This window comes from Narcine bancroftii, chromosome 4 (genome assembly GCF_036971445.1).
Source record: "Narcine bancroftii isolate sNarBan1 chromosome 4, sNarBan1.hap1, whole genome shotgun sequence".
NCBI lineage: Eukaryota > Metazoa > Chordata > Chondrichthyes > Torpediniformes > Narcinidae > Narcine > Narcine bancroftii.
The window spans coordinates 300,059,819-300,086,811 of NC_091472.1; the positions used below are offsets into that span (position 1 = coordinate 300,059,819).

A 26,993-nucleotide genomic window follows, 5' to 3' on the forward strand; every position below is an offset into this window, starting at 1 on the left:
CACTTACAGAATTCAGCTCTTCTGTCCATGTTCGGACCGAGATTGTGATGAATTTGAGAGCATAGCAAAAGCTAACTGGCCATCGGAAGTAAACAAGAAAATCTGTAGATGCTGGGATTTAATTCAGGGTACAAAAAGTGCATGACGAACTCAGCAAGGCATGCAGCATTCACAGAAAGTAAAAGGCAGAAAACATTTCAGGCCTGAACCCTTCGTCAACAATGTGGAAAAACCGGCAAATGCCTGAATAAAAATGTGGGAGGAGAGGAGGAAGGAAGGCGAAGGAGCACAAGCTAATAGGTAAGAGGTAATAAATAGATGCAGGTGAGAGGGTAGAAAAGAAAGAAGGTGAAAAATGATAGGGAGAGAGAGAAGAGAGTTATGAAAGGTAGCTCTGAATGGCGAAGGGCTGGGGAACAAGAGGAAGGGAGACCAGAAGGATAGGGAAAGAAGAGACTAGGGGAGGGGTTAATGGAAATTGAAGAAGTTGATATGAATGCTGTCTGGTTGGAGACTGCCTAAGCAAAACAGAAGATGTTGATACTTCAATTTGCAAGTGACCTCGATTTTGCAGTTTGAGGCCATGGATAGACATGTGAATGTACTAAAGATGTATGGAATTAAAGTGGTTGGGCATTTGGGGATTGCTTACTTTTGCAGCGGACAGTGTGAAGATGCTAAATGAAACAATCTTTCAGTCTATCTCCAATCTCTCCGATGAGGATGCAATCTTTAAAAGTAAAGATTGTCTTGGGGTCCAAATGGTGAGGAGGGTGTGGTAAGTGCAAGTGTATTACTTATAGACACTCAACCCATCGAGTCAACACCACCATTCATTTAGATCATGGCTGATCTTCCACTATCTGTACCCTGTCCCTGTCTTCTTCCCATAAACCTTAATTCCCCTGTCCACAAGAACCTAATCTAATTCTCTCTTGATCTTATCCAGAGAACTCACCTCTAACACCCTCTGCGCCAAACAACTGTCTGGGTAAAAAAATAATTCTCATCTCTGTCCAAAAGGGCCTTCCCCGTTTCTTAAACTATGACCTCTCGTCCTAGTCTCCCCCAACATCAGGAACATGTAATCAGTTTCTATCATGTCTAATCCCTTAATAACCTTATATACCTCAATCACATCTCCCCTCATCCTTTTAAATTCCAACGTATACAACCCCAATTTATCCAACCTTTTGGCGTACGTCAATCCGGCCATCCCAGGAATTAACGTTGTGAATCTACGCTGAACACCCTCCATAGCAAGAATACCCTTACACAAATTAGGAGACCAGAACTGGACACAATATTCCAGATGTGGTCTCACCAGGGCCCTGTACAACTGCAGAAGGACATCTTTACTCTATTCCCTTTTTTATGAAGGTCAACATACAGTTTGCCTTTTCACAGCTTGTTGAACCTGCCAGCTTTTAGTGACTGATGTACAAGTACACCTAGATCACGTTGCACTTCCCCACTCTAACTAGACTCCATTAAAAAAAAATAAGCCTTCCTGTTCCTGCCACCAAAGTGGATAACCTCACATTTATCCACATTTAACTGCATCTTCCATGCATCCGCTCACTCACCTAACCTGTCCAAGTCCTCCTGCATTTTCCTAACATCACCCACACTTTACACTGCTACACAGTTTTGCATCATCTGAAAGTTTCCTAATGTTATTTATAATCCCCTTATCTAAATCATTAATATATATGATAAACAACTGAGGACCCAGCACTGAGCCCTGCAGGACCCCACTTGTCACATTTTGCCACCCCACAAGTGACCCGTTAATCCCAACTCCTTGTTTCCTGTTTGTCAACCAATTTTCTCTCCATGTCAGCACCCTGAATACCATGCTTGCTGATTTTGCAGACTAATCTCCTATACGGGACTTTATCAAAAGCCTTCTGAAAGTCCAAGTACACCACATCCACTGGCTCACCCATGTCCACCCTCCTCGTCACATCCTCGCAAAGATTTCAGAAGTTTAGTCAAGCATGATTTTCCCTTCAGAAATCCATTCTGACTTGTAATGATACTATCATTTCTGTCTAAGTGTGGTGTTATTTCTTCTTTTATAATAGATTCTAATTTATTCCCCACTACTGGCATCAAGTTAACCAGTCTGTAATTGCCCGTTCTCTCCCTCCCTCCCTTCTTAAAAAGTGGCACAACATTAGCCATCCTCCAATCCACAGGCACCTCTCCTGAATCTATAGAACATTGAAAAATGTCAACCAATGCATCCACAATTTGAAGAGCAATCTCCCTAAGCACCCTGGGATGCAGTCCATCAGGCCCTGGGGACTTAACAGCCTTCAGTCCATTCAATCTACTCAATACCACATGCTTCCGAATCTGGATTTCCATCAATTCCTCCATTACCGTTAGAATTTCTATCAATTTCTTCAATACTGCTGTACCTCTAACTCCTATCTGACCTTTACCTGTATCTTCCCTGGTGAAGACAGATCCAAAGTATCTGTTAAATTCGTCAGCCATTTCCTTGCTTCCTGTAATAGTTTTGCCCATTTCTGTTTTTAGGGGCCCAATTTTGGTCCTACCTATTTTTTTCCCCCTCTTTACATAGCTAAAGAAGCTTTATTATCCCTTTTATATTATTGGCTAGTCTACACTTGTACTTCATTTTTTCTGTATAGCTTTCTTCATTATCTTCTGTTGCCTCTTTGAAGATTTCCCAATCCTCTAGCTTCCCACTCCTCTTTGTTTCCTCTCCTTGGACTTGATACTGTTCTTGATTTCCTTTGTTCATCATGGTTACCCTTAGCTCACCTTACAACCTTTCTTCTTCTGAAATGAACTGGTCCTGAACCTTCTAAAATATGCCCAGAAATACCTGCCACAGTTCTCCCAGCAAGAGTATTATTCCATTGTATTTTGGTGAGCTCCTCCATCATGGCTGTATAATCTCTTTTATTCAACTGTAATACTGATACTTCTGACTTTCTTTCCTTCTCCCTTTCAAATTAAAATTCACCATATATGGTCACTATTACCTAATGGCTCTCCTACTTCAAGATCCATCATCAAATCCATATCATTACCCAACACCAAACCCAGAATTGTCTTCCCCCTGGTGGGGTCCATCACAAGCTGCTCTAAGAATGTATCCCAGAGACATTCTATAAACTCACTTTCTTGCAATCCCGCAGCAGGAGTTACAGAGGTAGGTCACAAGAGCACCAATGGTGGAAAGAAATTAGTGGATGAGAGAATTGTGGAGGGAAACAATCCCTACAGAAAGTGAAGAGAGGTGGGAAAGGGAAGAGTAGATATGTCTGATTGTGGGATTCTGTTGTTGGTGGCAGAAACTGCAGAGAATATGTTGGATGCAGAGGCTGGTGGAGTGGTAGGTAAGGTTGAGGGTTACCCTGTCTTTGTGACATCAGGAAGGGGAGGGAAAAAGGGGCCATAGTCGATGTGCATGAAATAAAGGAGATGCAGGTGAGGGCTGAGATAGTCACAGCAGAGGAGAAGCCAGATTTTCTGAAAAAGAACATCTCCGGAAGTCCTAGAATGGAAGGCCTCATCCTTGGAGTAGATGCAGCAGACAGAGGAATCGAGAGAAAGAAATAGAGTCCTTACAAGAGACAGGGTGGAAAGAGGTAGAGTCAAAATAACTGTGGAGTTAGCGGGTTTATTAAAAAGTATCTACTGATAGTTTGGCTCCTGAAAAGGAGACAAAGAGATTGAGAAAGGGGAAAATGTTTTGTGAGATTGACAAAGTGAATTTGAGCTCAGGGTGGAAGTTGGAAACACAATGAATAAAAAGGCTCATCATAGATGCAAGAAGTAGCACCAATGAAGTCATCAGTGTAAGAGAGGAACAGTTGTGACTATATGCCCGTCCAGGCATATAGCTTGGATTGCCCAACATGTGAAAAGACTGGGATGGCTACATCTTTGACTTGGATAAAGTGGGAAGTGCCAAAGGAGAAGTTATTAAAGGTGAGTACAAGCCTGCACTGTCTGGTTCTACCTCCTACTTAAGATCTACAAACTCAATTGCCCCAGTAGATCCATTGCCTCTGCGTGTTCCTGCCCCACCACACTGGTAATATACCTCAATTTCATTTTGTCCCCCTTGGTCCAGCCTCTTCCCACTAAAATCCAGGCTATCTCACATCTCTCCATCACTTTGATAACTTTCAGTTCCCTCGGCTGGACAGCCGCATTTTTACCATTGATGTCCAGTCCCTATACACATCCATCCCTCAAAAAGGGTCTCAAGGTCTGCTTCTTCCTTAATAGCAGACTTAACCATTCCCTCTCCACTACCACCTTTGCTTGCCTAACAGCACTTCTACTCACCCTCAATAGTTTATCTTATAGCAATTATCACTTTCTCCAAGTTTTTATTTGTAAGATTCACTCCCTACCTGCTACTGACCCAATCTGCCAACTATGTGCTTCAGAATTCTGCCAATTCAATCAATGATGATGTTACTGCCAAGTCACTCAATGATAGATAATTCAGCCTCCTTCTGCAGTCTGTGCCCTTGCCATTTTTACCAAGTATTATTTGATATATAGGAATACCAATTTGTCATCTGGGGGTAGGATGATAGGTGATAATCATAGTGAGGTTTCTTTGCTTATGTTTGACCTGATGCCATGAGACTATTGAAGGAACTTCCAACTACCTGCATACCACTGTGCCGTCCACTTCATACCACTGTGCTATCTGCTTTTCTTGATTTATTCAACCCAGTAGAATAGGATGTAGTCAAGGATTTTTGATGGTGATGTCAAGCATTTCGTCTTCAATATGATTCTGAGAGGATAATATATGAACAGAATATGGTGCATCTCTGCCTGCTTGGACCCCAGATGTTGCCAAGGATGATTTTGTAACTTTGATTGCAGGACCATCTAGCTTCATTCTTTCTCCATTTCATCATAGTGGTTGGTTATGGTATAACTGACAAGCTGGCCAGCTCATTAAGGGACAAGAAAGTTGGTGTATCTGGAGCAACATATTAGTCTCGGTAAGGATTAGTGAATTGTAAAGATTTTTAAAACGATTGTGACAGATTTGGGGAGATAAATTGGAAAAGGTTTCTTGAGTAGGTCACATGCAAACACTTTAAAACAGATCTTATTTGAAATACTGGAGACATAGTGGCTTCTCACACACTTTTGCAAGAGCTTTGAAGAGTGCTCAAGGGACGTCACTAATGGATTATTGTTTACCAAGGCAAAAGATGAAAGAACAGACTGGAGCCGCTGCTGTCTGAAAGGAGAATTTGCTGTTGTAAGAGGGTTATGTGGTTTTGTAAGCAGAGAGGATCAAACAGGCTTTCTCTCATTCTCAGTGTGTGTATATGAGAGAGAGAGACACACACAAAGAGATGACTTGACAGTGTCAGCCAGCAGAAGTTACTAGGACTGAAACAGGATAAGCTGGCAGTCTTTTGGAAGACAGCCTGATCAAAGTCCTTGTGGTTCATGCAAGAGGTGAGGACTGGCTATCTAATGTTTCACATGGAATAAGAAAAACAAAAACAAACTCTTTGGTGACCTGAAAGAATGAGGTTATCATCTGGAGATGGGGCAAGTTTCGTCAGCAAAGCACTGAGGTGACTGATGGAAGTACATAAGTTGTGGTTGTCCTGGAATAACACATCTCTCTCTGAAAACTGACAAGAACCTTGCAGTAACCATTTACCTTTCGAGCACCAAAGCCTGGTGAACTTTATACATGTTAAGTTCTGTGCACAGTATAAGAATTGCCTGCAACCAGTGAACTTGGACTGTGAACCAAAGAACTTTTCTGAACTTACACACACATTGCATGCATGTGCGCTTAGAATTAGAAGGGAGTTGTTAATAATAGATAAGTTAAAGTTTGATTCTGTTTTCATGTTTAAAGATAATTAAAAGCAACTTTTATTTAAGTAATCATTTGTCTTGGTGAATATCTATTGTTGCTGGATTTATGGGTCCTCTGGGCTCATAACACAATCCATTGGTTCAATTTGTTACAAATTATTTTTAAAAATTCGAGGTTATTAGTCCAAATTTAATTTCTATTTGGTAGGATTTGAATTCAGCACCCTCATCTGCTCATCCAAGAATTTGAATAATTGAGCCAGTAACTTAACTGCTGCTCCACTTATTTTTAAGATATACATTATTCCTCATGAATTTATTCATGGTATAAATTCCTGGATAAGTTCATGGTAGAAATCTCAAGAAGAGGTTGCTGACCACTGACTGTTGTAATGACAGTCTTTCCCCACATTGATGGAAACCATCTTTTAGGCCTCTCAACGCATTACCAAACCATACCTCCAATTTAAATCATAAAGCATTTTTTTTTAAATCAAATTCACTAGATAATTACAGAAGAGAAAAGCTATCTAACTCCCCAACTATCAAGAGATTTCAAAGGCATAGGTTATCATGAGATAATGAACAGATCGCAAAATGGAGTTGGAAAATCAGTTAAGAAATAATTAGATGATTGAAAAGGATCTGGGACTGAATTGCTGAGTCCTGTTCCTATGATCCCACCAATGCATACAACTTTGAAACATTTTCTTTAAAATCTCAATTCAAAAAAATTGAATTCCACTCATCTTTTCTTATAAGTAGGAGCTCCTATATTGCTCAGCCTTGCAGTTTTTCTCTGCAGTTTCTTTGATACATGAATGATAAACTTGTTACAATAACCAAAAATTGACAAGGTACATATGCCCAAAGGAGTACAAAATTTCAACAAAGCTTACTCTGAATTGTATTAAACGGCTTTAGCTCAGCAATTCAATATCCTTATAGCTTTGATGATTACTAGTAAAACACTTTGAACGTTAAGTCAAAGATACATTTCAAGTTTACCATTAATTATTTAGTTATATTTTACATCCTGCAAAAAGATTCAACTTTTTTTGTTTAATTAAAGTCTTTGTAAAACTAAAAATGTATCTTCTAACCAGTTTTCTCCAATTCACACTCATTTGTAATTTGAGATCCCCGATACTTCTAAGAAATCATATTTGGTTGATGAACCAGTTAGGAACAAAAGGGGTTCTAACTACAACTCTATCATCTCCTGTCCAGTATTCCATTTCTTTCATTTTCAAAAAGCTGCGACAGAACATAAGAAACAGCTGTTCATAAAGAATAATGACAAATGCCTTTTGAAAATCAAGACGTCATGGGAATTAAAATATTCTACAGATTTCATGGATGGCATCAAATGTTGCCATAGGATTCCAGAAAATCTTCTACTACAATGTATAAAAGTAAATATTCAATGTGATTTGAATTTGTATCAATTTAATTTATACTTTCATGTGTACATAGAGTTGAGCAATTTAAAATACTGTTTTTAATGCCAAGTTAATATTTCTTATTCATCCATATTTAAATAAATTAATAATGTTTACATACCTAGCTACAGAATACATGAAGAGAAAGTCATTGTCTGGTGAACCAGGAATCTTCCCATAATCTATGTATTTCTTTTGGGTTGTGCTTCTTATGTCCTTCATTACCGATTCCATCTCCTTGCTCAAGTTTGTTACCGACTACAAAAAGCCAATTAATGCAAGCAGAAAAGATACATTACCAAAAATATTTGTTTTAAAACATTATCATTAAAAATGCAAATTTTACATACATTTTAAGAATATGGCATCAATTTGGAGCAATTAGCAAATATGCCGAAAAACCCCAAATTCATCAGACTAATTTGTAAACTGATCATCAGAAAACACTTAACCTTGTAACAGGATTGTTAAAGGAAAAAGCAAATCACGAATTCATTTTTACAGTTAAGCTTTAATCATTTTATTATGATGAACTGATCAAACTATCACAATCAGACAAAAATCAAATTAATTTTTTATTTACTACAGCTTTGATTGGATCTCTTTTCAACCTTCCTCTTGGGCCTCCCCTTCAATAGATAATTAATCAGTTCTAACAGAAAAGTGTCAATTTTATCATATCAAAAAAAATCTTAATTTCTTTCACAAAAAGTGCTTTAACAACCAACTGTCTATGTATAATAAACTGTTAAGAAACAAGTATAAATCATGAGTGACCAGTCAACAAATGAGAATTTATAACATTCAATATACCAACACAAAGACTTCACTTGATAATGTTAAGCCTGTTCACTTACTGGATACAATCCTCATTAGTAATACTGCCAGCAGTACTTTATATGCACCAACTGCAAGTCATTTTTGCAAATGCCAATTTAAATTTCTCATATTTCTTTATGACAAAGAAGACCACTGATCATCTTAATGAGTCAATGCCAACTCTCAGAGCTTGTATCAATTTAATGTCCCCTCCCTTTCGCTCACATACTCATCTTTGAGATGTGGGGAATAAAAAGAATTCAGCACCAGATTAACCTATTGGAGAATGAGTCATTGCAGCTGTAGTCTGGGTCACCCATAAATACAAAATGCAAAACATACGCTTAAAAAGTGTACTCTTCAGCAACTAGTAAACGATCACACTTCTACCATTGGCAACAAAAGCAGATACTGCAACTTGCTTGTGACCTTGGAATATGCAGAAATATCACAGGTCCTCAAAGACACAAACTTCCAAGCTTTAAAAGCCTTTCTCGTTATCCACTACACCCCCAATCTTAGTGTCCCCTGCAAATTCGCTGATCCAATTTACCACGTTATCATTTAGTTATTTAAACTACATTTAAATATAGTTAAGTAGACCAACTTTCAAAGTTTCATGGTTTATTAAAAAAATCCTGAATATTAAAAGAATGGGTGGCTCCAATCTTCAAATTCCTTTGCACAAAGGGATAATTATGTCTTGACTGATTAATTTAACAGGCTCCCACCATGATAGGATTGGATAGCTATGTCAATTAATTATAAATTTCCCCACAACAATCATTTATTTAGAAAGCATAGGTATTGATAGAGGATTAAAGGTCAGATCAAGAGGTCAAGAAGACACAAATTAGGTTTTTAGTTTCAAGGCAAAAAAAAAAACTCCACAAAAAAAACTATAATTTTCTTCCCTGCAATGGTACAAAACAAATGAAGCATGCTGATATTATGCACATTCAAGGCATCAAATAGAAGTGAAAAGCTGTCAAAAGAATTCTGATTGTCAGAACCATCAGAAGATTCAAGTGATGGTACACAGAGCATTGTAATAAATAATTGACTGTGGTACAGGCAAAACACTAACTTGATCTACAGCCTGAAGGATCAGGGTTTCTGCAGTTGAATTACGGATTTGCTCTTCAGCTGGCTCCTAAGAAATAACATTCCCATCCAAAATGGGACAAAATTGTTTACTTCCCTCCTTTAAGCATGAAGGTAGGATGAGCAGTTTCCCGAAACGACAAGTATTAATCTTTACTGAATATCATAAAGGAACCCCCCTCCCCCATTAACTTGAATTGTGCAATATTTTCATGTTCTAGCTATGAAATATAGCCTTAAGCCAGGAACTCTAGATTAAAGCAATAAAGCTTGCACCCATTCTGAAACTGTCCACAGTAATCAGTCCCATTCCAACTAACAGAAGAGTTTTCCTTTAGTTTAGTTTGGTATTATGGCAGGCAAAGACCAAAGGGCCTGCTACTGTTAACCATAGAAAGCTTCAGCATAGAAGCAGGCTCTTTGACTATCTAGTCCACGTCAAACTATTAGTCCACCTAGCCCATTGACCAGCACGTTTCATATGCCCCCGCCCCCCCCCCCCCAACCATGTACTTATCTAAACTTTTCTTCAATGTCAAAATCAAACCCACTTCTTCCACTATCACTGGCAGCTCATTCCACACACTCACCACTTCGAGTAAAGATGATCCGCGTATGTTCCCCTCAAAGATTTCACCTTTCACCCTTAACCCATAACCTCTAATTCTTGTCTCACACGATCTCAGTGGGAAAACCCTGCTTGCATTGACCTGATGTAAACCACCCTCCCCCCATAATTTTTTTAACCTCTATCAAATATTCCCTCATTCTCCAGCACTCCAGGAAATAAAGTCCTAACCTATTTAGATTTCCCTATTACTCAACTCCTCAAGTCTCAGCAACACCCCTGTAAATTTTCCCTGCATTCTTTCAATCTGACCAAAACTGTACACAATACTCCAAATTTATTCTCACCAATGTCTTGTACAACTTCAACATGATATCCCAACTCCTGTATTCAACGTCTTGATTTATGAAGGCCCAATGTGCCTAAAGCTCTACAATCTTATTTACCTGTGACACCACTTTCTTTATCCTATTTTTATTAACATTGAAATTTCACATCAAAAGATGCAGGGCACATTACAGTAAAAAAGATACATTACACATAAATCAAACAAATTACATTGTATTAATTTTTTATTATATAAAAAAAGATCTAAACCTACTACTAAAAAAGCTGTTTGGGCAAAAAAGGAAGACAGAATTCTTATCAGAGTGATAAATGACCTCATTTGTCAACACTTCTACCTTCATATCAAATTAAAGATTATGAAAGTAATTCAAAAAGGGTCCCCACAGTGTTCGAAAATTTGAATTCAAATTGAGCATCTAATCTTCTCTAAATGTAAACATGACATAATGTAGCCATTGAGCATGAATAGGGGGAGCAACGTCCCTTCATCTAAGCAACATTGCCCACCTAGCCATAAGAGAAATAAAAGCGAAAACATGAAGATCAGATGCTGTTAACGTTATGTCTCTCTCTCTCTCCAACAATATCAAATAAAGCAGTTAAGAGATTAGTTTTAAAATTAACTTTAAAAAGTGCAGAGCAAGTTTGAAACACTTTGTCCAATATTTCTCAAGACTCTGACATGTCCAAAACATGCGAAGCATCTCCATTGTTGCATTTATCACAACGAGGAGATACATCAGCATAAAAACGAGATTGTTTGACTTTGGACATGTGAGCCCTATGGCCTACTTTAAATTGTAGGAGAGTGTGGCGGGCACATAAAGATGAGGCATTAACCCATTTGAAAATAACATTCCAAGTTTCTTCTGAAATTAAAAGAAAAAAATGAGTACTTGATATTCCACATTTAACTGAAATCTTGTTTGCTCGTCACTATGGATCAACATCAATTTGCCTTCCGTGCTAATAGGTCAACAGAGGATGCCATTTCAACTGTGCTACCCTCTACTATGACTCACCTGGACAGACCGAACTAAGATTGCTATTTATTGATTATAGTTCGGCTTTCAACACAATTGTACCATCAAAGCTGATAACCAAACTTTGTTCATCTGGTATCAGCTTATCCTTTTGAAGTTGGATTCTGGATTTCCTTACTAACAGATCCAAGACTGTGAGGTTGGGCAATATTTTCTCCTCCGGTATCACCTTCAACACTGGAATGCTGAGCCCCCTTTTGTATTCCATCTTTACCTCCCCGACTGTGTTCCCATGTACAATTCAAACTTAATTATAAAGTTCACAGATGACACCATGGTGGAAGGCCTGATCACAAGGGATGATGAAACGGCCTATGGGTCGAGGATCAGCACCTAGCCTTGTGGTGGACTGAGAACAATTTGTTACTCAATACCCAGAAGACAAAAAAGAGATCATTGTGGATTTTAGATAAGTGGGAAGCCACACACACGTCCTGATTTACATCAATGGAGCAATGGTGAAGAGGTTACAGAACTTCAAATTCCTGGGCTCACGTGCTCGTTAAATTCATCAATGTTGATCAAAAAGGCACAACAACATGTTAATTTTTTTGAGATGTATGAGGAAGTTACACCTCCACCCTAGAATACTATTGGATTTCTACAGATATACTATTGAGAGTGTGCTGACATACAGTATTTCGTTACGGTACAGGAATTGTTCAGTACAAGATAGGAAGGCACTCCAGCGAGTAGTGAAAACTGCCCAATGGATTGCTAGAATGCAATTGCCTACTATCAAATCTATCTATAGGGAACAATGTTTGGACAGAGCAAGGAATAGCATTGAAAATGCAACACACTTTAAGCATGAACTATTAACTCTCCTACCATCAGGCAGACACTATAGGAGTCTTTGCTTCAGAACTACTAGACTTAAAAAGAGTTTTTTTTCATGAAGCTGTGATAATGTTAAATATCAATTCATGGTGTTGAACAGTGCTCCAGTTATATTTCAGAATCAATAATCTTTTTTTAAACAATTTATTTTAGAATATTATAGCCTTATGATGTACTGTGTGTTTTTTTTTATTGTACGTGTTTATTGGATTGTATTCTATTTTATATTTCGGTCATTGGCTGGTATACCAGCTTAATGACAATAAAGAGTATGATCAACATCATTAAAAGAAGCAAGACTCCCCTATAAATAAATCTTTAAAACAGTTAATGCCAAGTCATCAATCGTCAAGGAATTATGATTTTTATTCCCAGATCCCTCTCCACTGTTCCCTACCATTTAAAGATCTATCCTGGTTTGTCTTCCCAAAGTGCAACACCTCACACTTGACTGCATTAAATTCCATCTTCCATTTCGCAGTACATATTTCCAGCTGGTCCAAATTCTTTCCAAGCTTTGAAAACCTTTCTCGCTGTCCACTAAACTCCTATTCTTAGTGACACCTGCAAATTTGCTAATCCAATTTACTACATTATCATCTAGATCATTGCCATAGTGGCTAAGGACGTATTTAATGACCCTACGATTCCATGGTCAACAACATCACATTAACGTGGTCATCCCTTTTTCATTCTGCAGTTCCACCCCTATAGCATCAATAGATGATCCCTCTATTCTGTCCTGTGTGTACAACCGTGACATTTTTCGAGTAGTTAGAGCTCCTGTAATTTCTGTACTAGCCTCTCTCAAGGAATATCTTGTCAGACCTGTAGATTTTTCTACCCTTGTTTGCCTTAAGACAGCAAGACTTCATCTTCTGTAATTTCTCTACGGCCCATTACCTCACTGCTCTTTTGCCTCACTTCTATAGACTCTGTGTCCATCTCCCGAGCAAATGCAGATGCAAAAAAATCAATTTAAGACCTTACCCTTCACTTTTAGGTCCATGAATAGATGACCACTCTGAGCTTCAAAAGGACCAATTCTCTCCCTTGCTATCCTTTTGCTCTTCGTGGATCTGTAGAACCTTTTTAGATTTTCCTTCATTGCCTGCTAGAGAACATTTATGCTATCTTTTAGCCATCCTGATTTCCTTCACAAGTGTTTTATTACATTTCTAATGCTCCTCAAGTACCTCAATTGCTCTCTGCTACCAAACCCTGCTATATACCTCATAGCATTTATTGTCAGAGTGCATACATGACATCACATGCAATGCTGAGATACTTTTTCTGCAGGCCAGACAGAATTACCACTTATTGGCAATGCAAAAAAATACTGACTGTACATGTAAACAAACTGACTGTGAAATTCAGAGGTTAAAAAAATAATGTAACAGTAAGAGTCCTTAAATGAATCAATGATTGAGTTTGTTGTTGAGGAGTCTTATGGCAGATGTTCCTGAACCTGGTGGTGCAAGTCTGATGACAGCATCGAGAAAACAGTGCACGTTGGGTGGAGTGGATCCTTGACGTTTGCTGCTGCTCTCCAACGTCAGCATTCCCCATAGATATTCTCTATGGCGTAGAGGGTTGTGCCTGTGATGCAATGGGCTATATCCACTACCTTTTGGAAGCCTTTTTGCTCGGGGGTATTGGTGTCCCCATATCATTAAGTTGGTCAGCACACTTTCTACCATACATCTGTAGAAACTTGCCAGGGTTTCTGAAGTCATAACCAAACCTTTAAAAACTCCTGCTGCTCTTCTTCTCCAACTCTGATCCCTCAATAATCACTGGATCATACACCTCTTGTTTTCCCTTCCTGAAGCCAACAATCAACTCCTTGGTTTTGGTGACATTGAGGCAAGGTTGTTGTTGGTGCACCAGGCAGCCAAGTTTGCAATCTCCCTCCTGTATGCTGAATCATCGCCCCTTTTTATACAACTCACTACCGTGGTATCATTAGCGAACTTGCAAAGGGTGTTGCTGTCATACCGAGCCACAGAGTCATATGTGTAAAGGGAGTAGACCAGGGGGGTAAGAACACAAACCTGTGGTGCTCAGATGGAGATTGTAGAGGAGATGTTCTTACAAAACCTCACTGATTGTGGCCTGGAGGTGAGGAAATCCAGGATCCAATTACATAGTGGTGTGTGAGTGTCAGGTCTTGGAGTCTGATGATCAATTTTGAGGGGATGTTAAATGCTGAAATGTAGTCGATAAAGAGCATTCTGATCTAAGCACCTTTGCTGTCCCAGGTGTTCCAGGCCTTTCTGCAGAGCCAGTGATATGGCATCCACCGTAGACCTGTTGCTCCGATAGGCAAACTGGAACAGATCCATGTCATCGCTCAGGCAGGAGCTGATATGCTTCAACACCGCTCCTTCAAAACCCTTCATCAATGTTCATGTGAGTGCCATTGGTCAAAAGTCATTTAAGCATCACCTTCTTTTTCTTAGACAGAGTCTCAATATCTCTTGAAAACCAAGGACCCTTATACATCTGAGTCTTGCCTTTAATTCTGACAAGAACATACAAACTCTGTATTTTCAAAATTTCACTTTTAAAAGACTCCCAGAAAACAACCTGACCCATCCTCACTTCCCAGATCCTTTCTGATACTACTAAAATTACGAGACCAATCCCTTACCATAATTATCTTGAACCAGATGGCATTATAATCCTTTGATCCAAAGTGTTCCCATGAATGCCTTGTCTCATTCCCTGATAGGAGCAATGATACCTTTACGTATTGATGAAAAAACTTTCCTGAACACATTTGACAAACTCTATCCCATCCAATCCTTTTTACAGAATGGGAATCTCCTACTATCACAACCTTGTATTTCTTGCAATTCAGTTATCACTCCTCAAATTTATTCCTGCAATTCCCACGACAAATGCATGGCAATAATATCCCATTAATATGATCATCCCTTTTTCATTCTGCAGTTCCACCTATATAGCCTCAAAATACAACCCCTTTATTCTGTCCTGTGTATTGTTGTGACATTTTCCAAGTAGCAATGCCACATATCTTGTTTTATCCTTCTCTCTTTATCACATCAAAAACATTGATACCCTGGAACATTGACTGCCAATTCTTCCAGTCCTGCAACCAAATCTCACCAATGGTCACAATGTCATTCCATGTGCTGATCCATGGTCTAAGCTCATCTGTCTTTCCTATAATATTCCTTGCATTGAAAAAGAAGCAAATCCCACCATGCTCAACTCTATGTTTTTCTTTGCAGGCCGGACAATATCTTTTCCAAAACCAATCCACTATCTGCTCTAGGACTCTAGTTCTCATCCCCTTGCATCACTAGTTTAGCCCCCTGCCCTCCGAGCAGACTAGCAAACCTTTCCACAAGAATATCAGACCTCCTCCAGCTCAGGTGCAAACGGTCCAGCTGTATAGATTTCACCTTACTATGGTAACTCACTTCAAACCCATTCCACTAAACAGAAACTCCAAACTAGAAAAGCAAAATGTGTAACAACAAAGAACAGAAATTACTCAAACTATCTTATCCAACAGAAAATTCCTCAAAATATAGGCTCCCTTCGCTACTGAGCATAATGCTTATGCAGGAAACAAGCCCCTCTCATACAGATGCTCAAAAAAATTTGCCAGAGATCACAGAAATTTTGAGGAACTAAAATCTAAATGCATCACTACTCATTGTCCTGAAATATTAATTCTGCTTTTAATGATGACTTAATAGCGAATTGCAAGCTCTGTGTGCATTATTTCAGACTTATGGAATGAGTAGTACTTCGTCTTTGGTTTTACTTTATCCTGCTATATTCCTTCTCATCCTATTGAAATTTCCCTTAAATTAATAGATTTCAGCTTCCTTCTCACCATTAATGAATCTATGCCCAATGATACAATTATCACTTTTTTCTCCCAAATATATCCCATTGATACAGAGTCCATTTCTCCTATGTAATTTCCCAAAACCAACAATACATTATTTGCAATGCCAGACATTTTCTGGTTAAAGTAGCTCTTCTGAACAGAATTTACAAGGTCCTCCCCTTCTCTGCTCATTAACATTAATCCATTTTCTCAAGAATATAACCACTCAATATTTCCTACATGTTTCTGGAATTTCTCTACAGATGTGTTTCAATTCACAATTTAATGATCTACAGAAATCCACTCTGGGAGTTCCTGTGCAACTGCCGGATACTAACAAAAGCACTCCCTCAGTGCTGCACAGGATGGGGTAAACATTTAATGTGGCCACTATTCAGTCTGGGCATCCCCTCAGTGCTGCCCATTGTTGGCCTTTACACAATCTCAATGCTGCCCAAATATTGGCTTTGGAGCACTCCTAATGCTATCTCAATATGTTCCTTGTATGTTTATCTATAACAATTATTTCCAATAATTCACCTTCTTCCTTAATTTCAATACCAGTGTTATTTCCCCTCTTCTGCTTTCTCTGAATATTTTTCTTAAAAATGTCAAGCTCCTTTATTATCATGTACATAAATACACAAAATTTGTTAACATTCGTTTGCCAAAAAGGTGGGGAGAATGAGAGAGAGAGAGAGAGAGAGAGAGCGAGAGAGCGAGAGAGTGAGAGTGAGAGAGAGAAAAAGAGAGCGAGAGAGAGAGAGAGAGAGATAGAGAGAGAGAGAGAGAGAGTAAGAGAAAATAGGAAAAGGTCCATTGGCTCAGAGTCCGTTCATTCTCACTACATTCTTAAAATTACAATCAATAGTGGCCAATTAAACCTGCATGTCTTTGGAACATGAGGAAACTAAAACAGTCAAAGGAAAACCCATGCAGCCAAACTGAGAATGTACTAACTCCACATAGACAATATTGGAAGTCAGGATTGAACCCCGGTTGCTGCAGTTATGAGGCAGCAGGCTCCACTAGCTCCGCCTTTACTGACCTTGCTGTCCACAAACATTCACCTTCATACACTCGCTTTGCCTCAGCTCCATGACAAGCATAAACAACAATGCTTGCCAAAACCATCTCAATTCTCTTACCAGCTTTAAAAATAATTTAAAAGATTAAGTTATCTTAAAAAATCCTATCCCATCTACCACTAAAATAGAGCAGCTTTAAAAGAAATTAATTTCCTGCATTGCGTATTTCAATATGATTTGATAAACAGCATTTTTCCTTTAACTCCATGGTATTACATCCCGATAGGAGTGATCAATCTCATCAATACTTAAAAAAGTATTCAGCATGAACGATTTTACAAAATTTTGCATAATTTAAATAGGGCATAACTATAAAATTGACAGTATCAAGGTTTCAACGCAAGTATGAAGTACATTTTACAATCCAAATTGGCCTATAACATTCATGGTTAATCCTACGAGTCACCTTTCCTGTTCTATATATTAGTTTTGGGTTATCAGAATTAAAATCAGTGGCTATTTAGGGCAGTGGTTCTCAACCTTTTTCTTTCCACTCACATACCACTTTAAGTATTCCTTATGCCAGAGGTGCTCTGTGATTAGTAAGGAATTACTTAAAGTGGTAAGTGGATGGAAAGAAGAAGTTTGAAAAACAGTTTTAATCATACTTAATTGACTTGTTATGTGCTCGGTTTCATAACTCCAAAGGAAATGGGGTAATGACAATTTTTCTCAAGCAAAATATTTCAGTAACAATTGGGTCTAGAGCAGTGATTCTCAACCTTCCCTTCCCACTCACATACCACCTTAAGCAATCCCTTACTAATCACAGAGCTCCGATGGCATAGGGATTATTTAAAGTGGTATGTGAGTGGAAAGAAAAAGATTGCGAACCACTGATTTAGGGGAACACGACAAAGATGTCCATCAAGTCTTTTACTGTTTGATATAATACTAAAACTACTGGCAGTAGTCCTTCAACAATGTAGAGAATTTAAAGAATTAATCAGAAACGGAATTGAACATCAAGTACTCTATGCAGATGATTTATTGCTTTTTATTTCAAATCCCGAGGTTTCTATAGCAAACATGTTTACTCAGTTTGGATCATTTTCAGGATATTAAAAAAACTTACACAAGAGTGAATCTTTACCTTTAAAAGGATCTCTTTCTATGTATTCTAAATTTACTTTTAAAATAGTGAAAGATCAATTTCAATATTTAGGAATCAATATCACAAAAAGTTATAAGAAACTTATGAAAGAAAAAGTTGTAGTATTACATAATCAGATTAAAATATTATTATCGGGATGGTTGCCACTTTGACTACGATGATTGGACATAGTAATTCAATTAAAATAAACATTCTACCTAAGTTTTTGTATCATTTTCAAGCCTTACAAATTTTTATTCCTAAATCCTTTTTCAATTCATTAGATTCGGTCATTTCTTCATATATATGGCAAGGAAAACAACCATGTATAAGCAAAGCCCATCTTCAGAAATCTATTAGGAATGTCACTTTCAAATTTTTGGTTTTACTATTGGGTGATTAATTTATTTACTTTTACTTTTATTATTAAAATTTGATAAATTAGTAAATCTCTCTTCTTGAGCAGAAATGGAACTGAACTGTTCTAAGAAATCATCTACATTAACAATTTTAGGTTCCGCTTTACCCTTTTCATTTTCTAAATTGACAAATTGAGGATTAGATGGAGAATATGGGCTTAATTTAGGAAATTTTTTTTCCCTGGTTAGTTCTGCTATAAAATAACCACCTATTCCCACCTTCAGTATTAGATGAAGGCTTTAAGGAATGGTACAGATTTGGTAATAAAAATTTTAAAGATTTATTTATTTGAAATAACTTTGCTTCTTTTGAACAATTGTCAGTTAAATTTAAGTTTTCTGATAGACAATATTTTAGATATTTGCAAGTTAGGAATTTTGTTCAGTCTAAACTGAATGATTTTCATCAAATCGCAGACTTTTTGATCTACAATTGTTCACAGTGGATTGATATCACGTATTTATATTGATTTATTGGATTTAAGACTAGCCCCAATGACTGGGAGTGTGATCTTAATATACCTTTTTTCAGATGAGGATTGATATTCCATTCTCAGTTTGATCAAAGATTCTTCATTTTGTGCAAGGCACTGTTTATTACAATTTAAGGTAGTACACAAAATACATAGGTCTAAACTCAAATTATCCTGTTTCTATATGGATGTTGATCCATTTTGTGAAAATTGTAAAATTTTTGAAGCCTCACTGATTCATACGTTTTGGTAATTCCTAGATTAGGAAGATATTGGCAGAATATTTTTCATTCTTTATCAACAATTTTCAAGATTAAATTAGATCCATGTCTGTTTGGTTTTTCGCAGGAACCATATAAACTTTTGTCAGCACCTCAAGAGAAAGTTTTAGCTTTAGCACGTTGATAGCCTGATGAGCAGTTTTAATGAAATGGAAAGATGAACTCTCACCAACTCATGCACAGTGGCTGCATGTTATAATGGTATATTTATGTTTAGAGACATTTAGGTATATTAAATATAAAAAGTTTCAGTTTGAAAAGGTATGGGGCCCATTTATAGAATACAATCATAATTGACAGTTTTAGGTGATATGGGGTGCTCTCGTACTGATCCGTCTGGATGTCACAACTTGATCCATCTTTGACTTTTTCTTGTAACCTTAATCAGAGGGAGGGGTTACATTAGTATTAGTTTTAGGGTTTTTATGGGGGTTTAACTATGATTATCCTAGATGATCTTCTTTAGATACTATATTAAGGTATAATGAGGTTTGTTTTAATATTATTTAACTGATCTTTATGAATAATCATTTTAACAAAAAAATCACATTTAACAATTAGAGATGAAACTTAAAATTTATCATATTGTTATGTATAATGTTATATTGCTTCATTATATTAATATCTTGTATATGGATTATTAAGTTAAACTCAATAAAAAATATTTTTAAAAGAAGAGTAAAAATTAGTATTAGCTGGTTTCTGAAGTGAGAATAGATGAGTGTGGATGAAGAATCACAATGAAAATATCAACTCATCCATTTGCTCCTTAATTAGCAATGGCTCAGACTTCCAGCAATTGTATTTTTAGCTTGCTGTTTCGTGAAAATGTTTAATAGAAAACCACAATAACACCCAAAAAGATGTTTCCACCTTACACTAATGCTTACTGGGAACATTCCCAATTGTTCCTGTTGTTCCTCCACTTCCTTGATGAGAACGTGCAAGGTCTTATTGTTACACGGTAACCATAGACACTTTTCCTCATTCTTCTCAGGGTAGCAAGGAAGAACACTGTTGGCAAACTGCCTGCAGAGTGGGCAAGTAAACTCTCCTTTATCCACTGAAAAACTCTGTAGAACTTGGTCATTCTGGGGGAAAAAAAGATTTCAATCAAAAACGTCTCAAATTCTACGCCATGACAGTTATTTGTTCACTTTAAAATGCTTCAAATTTGCATGGAACAGAAAAAAAATCATCCCTTCCAAATAATTTAACTTCAAGAGAAACTTTTATACTCTGTTATAAATAAATATAATCAATTGACATAATATTAGAACTTCAAATTCCTGTGTGTCAAGATCTCTAAAGATCTGTCCTGGGGCCTCCATGTTGATGCAATCACGAAGGATCGCAGGGTCCAAAGGAGGTCTACGATAATTATTCTAGTGATGAGGGTTAGCATGTGAGAAGCATTTGAAGGTTTTGGACCTGTGCTCATTGGAGTTGAGGCCAAATCATTGGGTATATTTAAAGTGGAGGTTGATAGGTTCTTGATTAGTTGGGGTGTCAACGGTTACAGGGAGAAGGCAAAACATATGGGTTGAAAGCAAAAATACATCTGCCATGATGCAAATGGTGGAATACGCTCAATAAGCTGAATGGCCTATTTCCGTTCTTATGTCTTGTGGTAAAATACACTAACTAGTAAGTATAAATTAAATTACCGCATAAGATGAAAAATATAAATAGATAGATAAATATTCACCAGTTGCAGTTAGTGCAACAACAAAAAAAAATCATTTCAATAGTACAGACAGTGGTCTTGTAGCAGTTTATGATTGGCAATAGCATGGCGAGGTTCAAGAGCTTGCTAGCTGTTGAGAAAAAAAAGTGGTCTTGAACCTAGGCATGCTGGTTTTCAGGTCTTTGTAGCTTCTGTCTGAAGATAGCTGCAAGAAGAGAGCATGACCAGAGGGATGGGGATCTTTCATGATGTTGGCTGCCTTACTGAGGTAGTACCTCACATATAGATGACAACAATGGGTGGAAGGTCAGTGCTTGTGATGGACTTAGGTAGATTTGCCACTTTCTTCAGCATTGTGTATTCCTAGGCATTCAAGTTTACCAACCAGTCCAGGATGCCACCAGTCAGTATAGTTTCCACAGTACACCTGGAAATTCGATAAGAGTTTTCAATGACATGCCAAATCTCCTAAGAAAGTCGAGGCATTGATGTAACTTCACAATTGCTTCAATGGGCTGGTTCCAAAGGTCCTCTGATATGAGCATGCCCAAGAATCTAAGCTACTAACATTTTCTACAATCATCCACCAATGAAGATAGTTCATGGTCACTCAGCTTTTGACATAATTAAAATACTCTTATCCCTGAGATAGGAATAAAATTGAAATTCATAATGAACATCCCACAATCTGCATTCTTGAATATTAATCGGAACAATAGGTAGATAGATTAGAATGGCTCATCAACGCCACACTATTTCATTTAATGCCAATAATCTTGGCATTTTTACCAAGGAACATCCATCAAGCTCCAGAGTCTCAAACATTTTGGCAAATTTAGTACTTAGTTTCACTACTCAAGAGAAAACTATTACATTTAAAAGATTTAACAAATCTCCAAAGAAATGGTTTCAGTCTCGTCACGACTTTCACCTGATGGATTGTTGGATCACATGGTTCTGTTTTTCACTGAACTTTGTTCTTTACAAAACATTATTAAAAGTGTTTCATCAAAAAGATGTTCAAAATACTTCATAAAACAACTTCACATTTAACATGTTTCATCTAAAAATTATGCAATTATAAATTTATTAGGTTTTTGAACATATTAGCTAAAGTACATGGTTAAATTAACTGATTTTTGATTAAATAATTTTAGCTTTCTACTCACCCTCAATGATTCCATGTAAGATTTATGACAGTCAATATGTAAAGTATGTCCACATGTCTGAACATATACTCCACCTTCCCAACCAATGGAGACTGACTGCAGACAAGAACTCTAGAAGACAAATTAAAGACAAGCATTAAAGTTTTGTTTTGGACTTCAGCAAAAATTATAAGTTAAATCTAGAATCAAAGGCTGTTGGTTAATCTGGGGTTGCACAAGATTCTGCCACAATGCTGGAATCTGGAGCAAAAAAAAATCTGCTGGAAGAACTCAGCCATCAAGCAGTTTCAGTGCGAGAAAAAGAATGGTAAATGTTTAAGGCCAGAACCCTTCATCAGGAAGTTAAATTATTGTTTGTTTAAACAGCAAAAGGTAAAGTTTATAATGAACAAGGTTGATGATACAATGGTGATACAATGAAATTTACCATGCTCCAATAAAGTTGTTCATAGACCACTTTCAAAAGTTCACCAATTTATCATTTTCATTCAACTTCAATTTTGGTTTTACTCCAATTAGTGCAAAATTATAGACAATGTTCTTCAGTTAAAGCCAAATAAAATAGCAAAGATGCTAATCAAATTCAAAATAATATCCAAATCTGAATTATTCTTCTCATTAGACATTTGGCATGGATTTAGAGGGTGGAAACATTGTGATAATGCCTTGTTGTTTATTGTCAATCCCAATACCACAAAATAGCAGTCTGTTGCTTCATGAGGAAGCTCTTTATTCAATCTTTTCCTTCACTCTTTAGTGCTTTGCTGAGATGTGAAAAGTTCAACATCTTCACAGACTTAAATTAAATAATTTTTTAGGACTACATGGCAATTTTCATTGAAAATTAATATTTTAAACTCAAAAATAATTACAACATGGAAAATAAGGTTGTCTTTTCAAGTAAGAAAAATAAAATACTTGCATCTTTGAAGTAACGTTGCAAATCTGTAATCCTGACATCATGTGCAGTCCCACAGGTATCCTCAGGGTAAATTTTCTCCTCATCACTGGTTGGTAGTTTCTTTGGTTCAGTGCTTCTACGACGGTGCCCAAGGACTGAAACAAATCAGTGTTTTTGCACTCAATTGCCAGAAATATAATAAAATTGCATTATTATTCAATCCTTGCTATTGGACTTGGAACTTAGAAGAAGAAAAAATGAATGAAGGAATTAAGCAGCAGCTGGTAAAAATGTAACAATTAAGACAATAAACAAAATGCTACAAATTATTTCAGTATCAATCATCAATAATATCTACCAATAATTCTCCGTCCTCCTCCATTATTCCAGGAAGATATTTATATCAATTTTGAGTCGACATAAAGAAAGTCCATCCACGGCAACCTGCAAAAGCTTTCTATGCTTTTGAAATACAGTCATAAAGAGCACAAATGACGGTGTCCATTTGAACTCTGTCTCACAGCTGGGCTTCATAGCGTTATTGAGGAATAGCCATCAGATTAAGCAGACAATTTTCTCAGAATTAAACACCAGTAACTAATTAATTAATTCTGAAGATTCCACATTTCTGTTAACATAGAGAATATTTCACTACTTTCTACAACAGAGTCCTGCACAACAAAAGTTTAAACAGGCAAAAACAATGAACAGGAGCCACATTTGCTAAATGGAAAGAAAAAATAACTGAGCAATATAACCTCATTGCTAAATGTTTTAATTTTTAATATGAGATCTACAAGTCATAGGTAATGGATATTATTTAAAATAATGATTAACAGGAAGCAATTTGGATGAAAGATCTCTAACAAAAATCCTTTCATGCGTTGAGATATTAGATTTGGCATAACATTCTGAATCATTGTGTTAGTTCTATGACCTTTAATTCCAATGTCTTGAGAATATTAAACAAAAATTGGCTTCAGGGATGAAAGCATTCCATGCCACAGAGTTGGATTTTCTTTTGAGATCATGTGTCATTATCCTCATGCAGGAGGAATTTACTCTTGAGAGTACAGAATAATAAAATATTTTTCAAATTAAATACACAAAATAAAATTTACAACTGGTTACCTGATGAAGCCTGCAAGAGAACCACTAATCCAGTTGGCCTTTCCTCTGTCGACGGGCCACTTTGTCCACAAATTACACAGTCATATACAGTTTCTGAATCCTGCTTCTCTGATGATCCTATGTCCATGGCAACATCACTGTCAGGTGATTCTGAAAGAATAGACATTAAAGTATAGCTTCAAATATCGAAAGGAACGACAGCATGATGAAAAGTTTAGAATTTTCAAATCAAGTTTATTGTCATCTGTTTGTACAAGTATAACCCAACAAAACCAGTCCTCGGTGCAAAACATGCAGACACACAACCAAACATAATACACATACAGACAAATAATACATAAGCAGGACAAGTACTAAGTCTATGAAAGTAAATAAATAAATTTTGCTTTGGGAACACGAGAGACTCGGATAGTTAGTGTGAGGAATTCCTTTGGTCGTTCAGCTTTCTCACTGCCCGTTGGAAGAAGCTGTTCCTCAACCTGGTGGTGCTAGCTCTGATACTCTTGTATCTCTGCTCCAAAAGGAGCAGCTAAAAGATGCTGTCTGCAGGGTGGAAGGGGGTCCTCAATGATTTTCTACTCCTCTTCAGATAATGATCCCGGTAGATCATGTCTTTTCCTTTGGGGATGTGGAATTCCAGTGATCCTCTCTGGCACTCTTATAGTCCTGTGGATTGACCTCCAATCCATTTCTCTGCAGCAACCCTACCACACTGAGGTGGAACCGCAGCACACTGAGGTGCAGCCAGCCAGGACTCAGTGGAACTCCTATAAAAGGTTTACATAATGGTGGCTGGTAGCCTTGCCCACTTCACTCTTTTCAGGAAGTGCAGTTGCTGTTGTGCCTTCCTCACAAGGTTATGTGGTGCCGAGCAAGATTGCACAGTGGTTAGTGTAAACACACCAAAATGCTGGAGGAACTTAACTGGTCTTTTCAGCATCTCTAGGAGACATTGCCGACATTTCGGGCCTGAGCCTTTCTTCAAGGAAAAGTCAGGAATGGCAGGATATATCAAAAAGTCTCACAATTCAAACAATGGGGGAGGAATCCATACCAACAAAAGATGTTAATTGGATATGAAAAGGGACTAGGTAGAATTTATCATTAAGAAGGCCCTTTGTTTCCTTTAAATGCTGAAAAGACCGGCTGAGTTCGTCCAGCATTTTGGTGTGTTTACTACAATCACAGCATCTGCAGCCTATTATGTTTCACTCAATAGCGGTTTGCGCAACACATTTACAGCGCTAGCGATTGGGACCTGGGTTAGAATCTCACACAGTCTGTAAGGAGTTTGTGCGTTCTTTCTGTGTCTGCGTGGGTTTTCCCCGGAGGCTCCAGTTTTCTCCCATCATTCGAAACATACTGGGGGTGTAAGTTAATTGGGTGTAAATTGGGTGGCACACTCATGTGCTAAAATGGCCTGTTACCATGTTGTATGTCTAAATCTAAATAAATCTAAAGAATGTAACACTTGGAATCTTCCAGTCCTCAATTATTCTCAAAACCAATCCAAGATCAAAGATGAACACATTGTTTTTTTTTAATTTTATTTATCACTTGTATCAATGACAAACAATTATTCAATTATATATAAATAGTACATTGTAATACCATTCAATACAAGATGATACAATTTTAAAAACATTTTCTCCACACCCCCTTCCCCCCAAAAAGGAAGAAAAAAAAGAAAGAAATTGGAAAAGAAAGAAAACACTTAAACTATATATTAATCACTATTCATATTTTCCTAACATAATTTTATATCTTCTAATTATTAATTGAGAGGAGTGGATGATGTGGATGGAATTTTGTTAACAAATTCTGTGTCTTTTTGTATTTTTATATTCATAATTTGTCCTAATAATATGCTCAAATCTTTCCAAAATTTTTCCACTTCAACACAGGACCAAACTAAATGTAGAAAAGCCCCTACTTGTTACATCTAAAACATTCATCGGAATAATTTAAGTCCATTTAATTTATATGGAATATAGTATAATTGATGTAAAAAATTATACTGTACCATTTGATATCTAACATTAATTGTATTTGCTATACTCTCTTGGCACAACCTTGACCAAAGTTGTTCTTGGATTTGTTTAGTTAAATCTTTTCCCCAACTTTGTTTTGATTTATATAATTATTTTTCCCACATAGTATCTTGTAATTTTTTATATATATTAGTAATAAATTTCTCAATAAATTCAGCTGTAAGTAAATATTATCTACAGATCTTTTAATTTTAATTAAACAAGTTTGATCCATATTTATGAATTTTAGTAAATATTTAATCTATTAGCTAATAGTTTAGATACAATTTTATCATCCGTATTTAATAACAATATAGGTCTGTAAGAAGGTTGTAAAGGATCTTTTCTTTTTTGGAATAACTGTTATTAATGCTGTTTTAAAAGATTCTGGCAAATCATGTGACTCTCTCATTTGATCTACTACTCTCATTAATACAGGAGTTAACAATTCCTTAAATTCTTTATAAAACTCTGGGGGGAGGGGAGGGGGGTGGAATCCATCTTCACCCAGGGCTTTATTGTTTTGTAATGTATCAGAATCTCATACACTTCGATTTCACAGAAAGGATTAGATAACTCTAATGTTTCATCCATATTTAACATAGGTAATTTATAAGAAATATTTCTTTTTTTCATCCTTCAGAGATTCTGATTGACATTTTTTAAATAAAAATTCCTAAAATTATCGTTTATTTCTTGTGTCTTATAGGTGACTTGATCAGTTTCTTTCTCTGTTGCAATTATTGTTCTTGATACTTGTTCAGCTTTTAATTGCCTTGTTAATACTTTATGAGCTCTTTCACCCAATTCATAGTATTTCTGTCATGTTCTCA

At 36.9% G+C, this 26,993-nt stretch overlaps 1 protein-coding gene across 4 annotated transcripts in view; it reads right to left on the reverse strand.

Annotated features, from left to right (window-relative positions):
- The window catches only part of ubr3 (ubiquitin protein ligase E3 component n-recognin 3), a 293,785-nt gene that overhangs the window by 101,093 nt on the left and 165,699 nt on the right, over positions 1–26,993 (reverse strand). For 2 of the 4 annotated variants that reach the window (XM_069935677.1, XM_069935679.1), the window contains 5 exons: positions 24,131–24,280; positions 23,021–23,154; positions 22,099–22,209; positions 20,121–20,333; positions 7,420–7,556 (listed from right to left, as the gene is read on the reverse strand). In XM_069935677.1, coding sequence (XP_069791778.1) covers positions 7,420–7,556; positions 20,121–20,333; positions 22,099–22,209; positions 23,021–23,154; positions 24,131–24,280 — 745 coding nt within the window. The remainder of the gene's footprint in view (positions 1–7,419; positions 7,557–20,120; positions 20,334–22,098; positions 22,210–23,020; positions 23,155–24,130; positions 24,281–26,993) is intronic. The other 2 variants (XM_069935678.1, XM_069935680.1) reach the window with 1 other exon arrangement.